At 50.0% G+C, this 2,361-nt stretch overlaps 1 protein-coding gene across 1 annotated transcript; it reads left to right on the plus strand.

The window, feature by feature from the left end:
* Positions 1-461: 461 nt before the first annotated feature.
* LOC103175932 (forkhead box protein L1) lies at positions 462-1,925 on the plus strand. The gene has a single exon (XM_007889238.2). The coding sequence runs from the start codon at positions 484-486 to the stop codon at positions 1,882-1,884; it is 1,401 nt and encodes a 466-aa protein (XP_007887429.2). The 5' UTR covers positions 462-483; the 3' UTR covers positions 1,885-1,925.
* The last annotated feature ends 436 nt before the right edge of the window (positions 1,926-2,361 follow it).

Genomic DNA, 2,361 nt, shown 5'->3' on the forward strand with positions numbered 1-2,361 from the left:
AAGCCTAGATTTTTTTCTCTCCATGCAATGAAATTTAATTAATGTGGGTGGGCTGAGAATAAAACGACTGTTTATCATAGACAATTTATTTTCCAGTGGAAAGTCAACATAAAATAGCAACTTACAACAATTATTTAACATTTTGGGCTGTGACGAAGGGACAATCTTTAGAGAGAGAGAGGGAGAGGGAGAGAGAAGGAAAGGCAGAGCTCACATTTGCTGAACTTTAGAACAGTTGGGTCTGTTGTGGGGAATCCTGTGAGTCTACTTTTGTTGAGTGCGTGTGATTTCTTTTTTTTTTGGAGGGGGGGGGGGGGTTGGGTGGGTGGGGGGGAGGGGGGGGAGATTGTTTGAAAGAAAAGTAAAGAAAAGGAGATACAGTAATAAAAAAAAGTCTGCTGCAGAGACGGCGTGAACAGACAGACAACTATGAATCATATCTATAGCGACCATCTGCAGCAATTCAGAGGGCAGAGACCTGCAATGTGCTTAAGCACTGGTCCTGGAGTCTTCCTGTATGGAGGGGGCACTGCCATGTTCCCTTCTTTGGGATTCGGTGCCAATAGCGTGATTGCCAGACACGAACCTCCTCAAAAGCCACCTTACAGTTACATTGCTCTGATCGCCATGGCCATCAAAAGCGCCCATGAGCAGAAAGTCACACTCAATGGGATTTACCAATACATCATGGAGCGCTTCCCATTTTACCATGACAACAAGCAGGGTTGGCAGAACTCGATCAGGCACAACCTCTCCCTCAACGACTGCTTTGTCAAAGTTTCCCGGGAAAAGGGGAAACCTGGCAAAGGCAGTTACTGGACGCTGGACCCAAGGTGCGTGGACATGTTCGAGAATGGCAACTACCGCCGGAGGAAACGCAGGGGCAAAGGCCCTGGACCACAGGACCTGAGGGAAGCCAAGAGGAACAGCAGGATGGACAGTCACCAGAAGGGCGCCAGTGGCCACTTGGCGGGCAATCCATCTCCCAAAGCCGAGGCTGACCTGGGCTTGAAACCACCACCCAACTCACCCGACTCAGGGGGTTTGTCAAGGGCAGGGATTCCGCCAGACAACGTCGACAGAGCGGGGAGGAGAAGAGGAGGCGACGAGGAGAATCTAGGAGGCTACCAGCCTGTGGTTGTCCCATCAGGAGCTGAGGGCAAAAGTGACCAGACCTTGAGGGGTGGTGATCTAGCGTTTCTCTGTCCACCTACAGTTGGGTCCAATGCCAAGGCTGTGACCCTTCCTCCAGCCCAATGTGCTGTGTGGTCCAGCCCCCCTCCCTCAGGACGATCTCTCGTTGTGCCCACCCCTCTTGCAATGGTCGCCTCAGCCGAATCCGAATTCCAGGCCGACCCCAACCCTGACCGAGGAGCATCCAATTGCCCTTCCACCGAGGTCAGCGAAGGTGGGACGGTCCCACCAACACCGGGAGCGGTTGCCCGAGGCGAGGCAGCGTCCAATGGCTCCCCCTCACCTCGCATCACCGGCTCGGGATCAGGGACTGAAGGAAGCCAGACTCTGCCATCGGAGCAGAGCAGCCAGAGCCAGAGCCAGAGCGGGAGGGGGAAAGCAGAGAGCAATCACAACTCACACCCGGAGCGATTCAGGAGCTTTAGCATAGAGAGCATTCTCTCCAAGTCAAGCCACAGCGCCCAGGATGACAAACCCACCGAGCACTCAACGCCAACGTTGCATTTAGAAGGTCTACCCAATAGATGTTTTGGCAATTCCCTTTTGGCCACCTCAAAGGTCTGCACAGCTTTCAATACCTCCTTGACGTTTGATACGCATCAGATACCTGGTAAATATTATCACGTCGGGTTCCCATTTTATTCCTACATCCCATTCGCCTGTTCTGAAGCTTGTTTTAATTTGAAGTAGAGTTCAGACGACACGACCCACATCTACACACACACACACACACACACACACACACCTCATGGTACTGCAGTCAAATCTATTATTTTATTTTTTTTGCTTTCCCCCCCCTACCCCACCCAAAAAAAAAACAATTTAAACATCTTTGCGAGATTCCAAATATGCTAGCTTTGATCTATATACATATATATTTAAAAAAATGTTAAAAAATCTCCTTTTTTTGGAGGGGTCGGTGGGAGGGAGGGTGGGGGAAGGGGGGGAGGGGTTGGTCACACGATTTTTTAAAAAATATACTTAAAACAAGTGTTTAATTCCAAGCCCCAAAAAAAAAAAAATTTTTGCTAAGACAAATCGGTGAGGGAACCTTTCACATCTCTGGTGTAAAAGCAGTTTGCACCCCTTTTAAAGGCTATCACTGACGCTCTCCATCCTGTGATGCCCTGTGTTAGTCGCCATGCAGAAGCGTTTTAGGTAACACCG

Source organism: Callorhinchus milii, unplaced genomic scaffold (genome assembly GCF_018977255.1).
Source record: "Callorhinchus milii isolate IMCB2004 unplaced genomic scaffold, IMCB_Cmil_1.0 Scaffold14, whole genome shotgun sequence".
In the NCBI taxonomy this organism is placed as follows: domain Eukaryota; kingdom Metazoa; phylum Chordata; class Chondrichthyes; order Chimaeriformes; family Callorhinchidae; genus Callorhinchus; species Callorhinchus milii.